At 40.0% G+C, this 1733-nt stretch overlaps 1 protein-coding gene across 1 annotated transcript; it reads right to left on the reverse strand.

Moving 5' to 3' along the window:
• Positions 1-592: 592 nt before the first annotated feature.
• On the reverse strand, positions 593-1311 carry LOC111649193 (lactose-binding lectin l-2-like). The gene has a single exon (XM_023398947.2). The coding sequence runs from the start codon at positions 1176-1178 to the stop codon at positions 669-671; it is 510 nt and encodes a 169-aa protein (XP_023254715.1). The 5' UTR covers positions 1179-1311; the 3' UTR covers positions 593-668.
• Between the last annotated feature and the right edge of the window lie 422 nt (positions 1312-1733).

Genomic DNA, 1733 nt, shown 5'->3' on the forward strand with positions numbered 1-1733 from the left:
TAAATAAAGACAACAAGGGATTAGAGTCTTTCAATGTGAGTGTTAGAGAGAAACTGAGCTGCTCATAACACTGATGTTCTGTTTAAAAGTGGGTCTTCACCAAAGTTCTTCAGTACATCTATGCAGCAAACATTTAACATGTGAATGTGGCCTTTCTTAAATAAAGTACAATATAAAAGAAATATTATCTATTGAAACAAGAACCTCATAGTGTGATGAGACACGTACATGTGAAGTATCTGGCAAAAAATTAACCAGTAACAAAGAAGTTACTGGAACTCTGGAAGGTTTAGGACAGCTGTCTGTTCTCTAGATAATCTTTTTTTATTTTTATTTCATCATAAGAATGCTTATCAATGTTATCCCAGTATCAAACAAAACAGGCCTGAGTTACAAAGAAAGAAAGAAAGAAAGAAAGAAAAAGAATCTCAAATGGTTTATCAAATATTTGTGAACAAAAATGTATGGTCAAATTAGGAGAAAGCCTATGAGGATATCAAAAAGTTGGGAAAATATTCCCTTTGACCGACCACTGGAATTAGTGTGTGAATATTCAGTGTCCACGAAAATGTTTGTGAAATAGACACACACATTAAGTTGTACATTTGTATCTTTATTGTGGACGCTCAAAGCATTTCTACAGAGCAACAGGTGGAAAGTCACCTGGTTTAATTCAACATAAACATCAGTTGCTGAGGACAGTCTATGCGAGATGCACAAACAGAGGGATAAGTATCAGAACAACGTGCATCATTCCATTTCTTATAATTGTCGAAGTTATTGTGTACACAGTCTTCATTTCCATGATTATTTGGCTCTCCTGGACTCCAGAAGTCAAAGTTGACTGCAGACCCATCAGACCACATCCAGCTTCCTTCTTTCTGTGAATCACTGAGTCCAAGCCAGGTGCGTTGTTCAGTGTGGTCAAAGTTCTTGATCAGGGATTTGACGAAATCCTCTTCATCCAGACTGTGGATAGACACCAGGTTGGCTCCCTCTGACACACAGTAGAGTTCTGCATCAGCCCAGGACATACGAGTGGCAACATACTTGTAGCAGCGGCCGTTGAAGCTGAACCAGAACACAGGACAGTTTCCCCGCTGTAGCTTCACTTCATGTTCATCTGAAGGAGTCTCAGCACCCAGAGTCAGACCAAACAAGAATAAGAGCAAGATCATGTTGGCGTCAGAGTCTCTGTGTAAGTCTTTGGAGAATAACGCAGGGTTGAAGTCTTGGTTGGAGCTTTCCTGCACCGTTGGACGTAGGATGATCAAGATTATTGCGGAAACAGCCGAAAGACCACTTTGTTTTATCTGTTTCAGAGAGGGTGTTTAAACTGTTGCTGTGATATCATTGGTGAAATGTTTTTAAAAATTAACAGGGACTTTGAAATGAAAACAAGGAAATTGGCAATGAAGCAGTAACTGTTTACGATTCAATAACAGTTGTTGAACTCTGTCATTAAACACTATTCATTAATGATGCATTGATATAATACAAGTAAATGAGCAACTGATATAGTCCCTCCTTAAACTATTGCCCCCCCCCCCCCATTTATAGACACACCAACCACAGGGGAGATGGCACACTGCAGTACTTAGCGTTCAGGTGAAAGGGACTTACCAGAATTTCCTCCACTGAAGAAACCATGTTTTCCTTTGGAGAGGCCTCCAACAAAGAAAGAGATAAAACCAGAGCACAGGCGGACTGGCCACGGGCACGACTTGCTCCAA

Source organism: Seriola lalandi, unplaced genomic scaffold (genome assembly GCF_002814215.2).
Source record: "Seriola lalandi dorsalis isolate HSWRI2012SDOR001 ecotype SW California unplaced genomic scaffold, Sedor1 jcf7180002050140, whole genome shotgun sequence".
Taxonomy (NCBI): domain Eukaryota; kingdom Metazoa; phylum Chordata; class Actinopteri; order Carangiformes; family Carangidae; genus Seriola; species Seriola lalandi.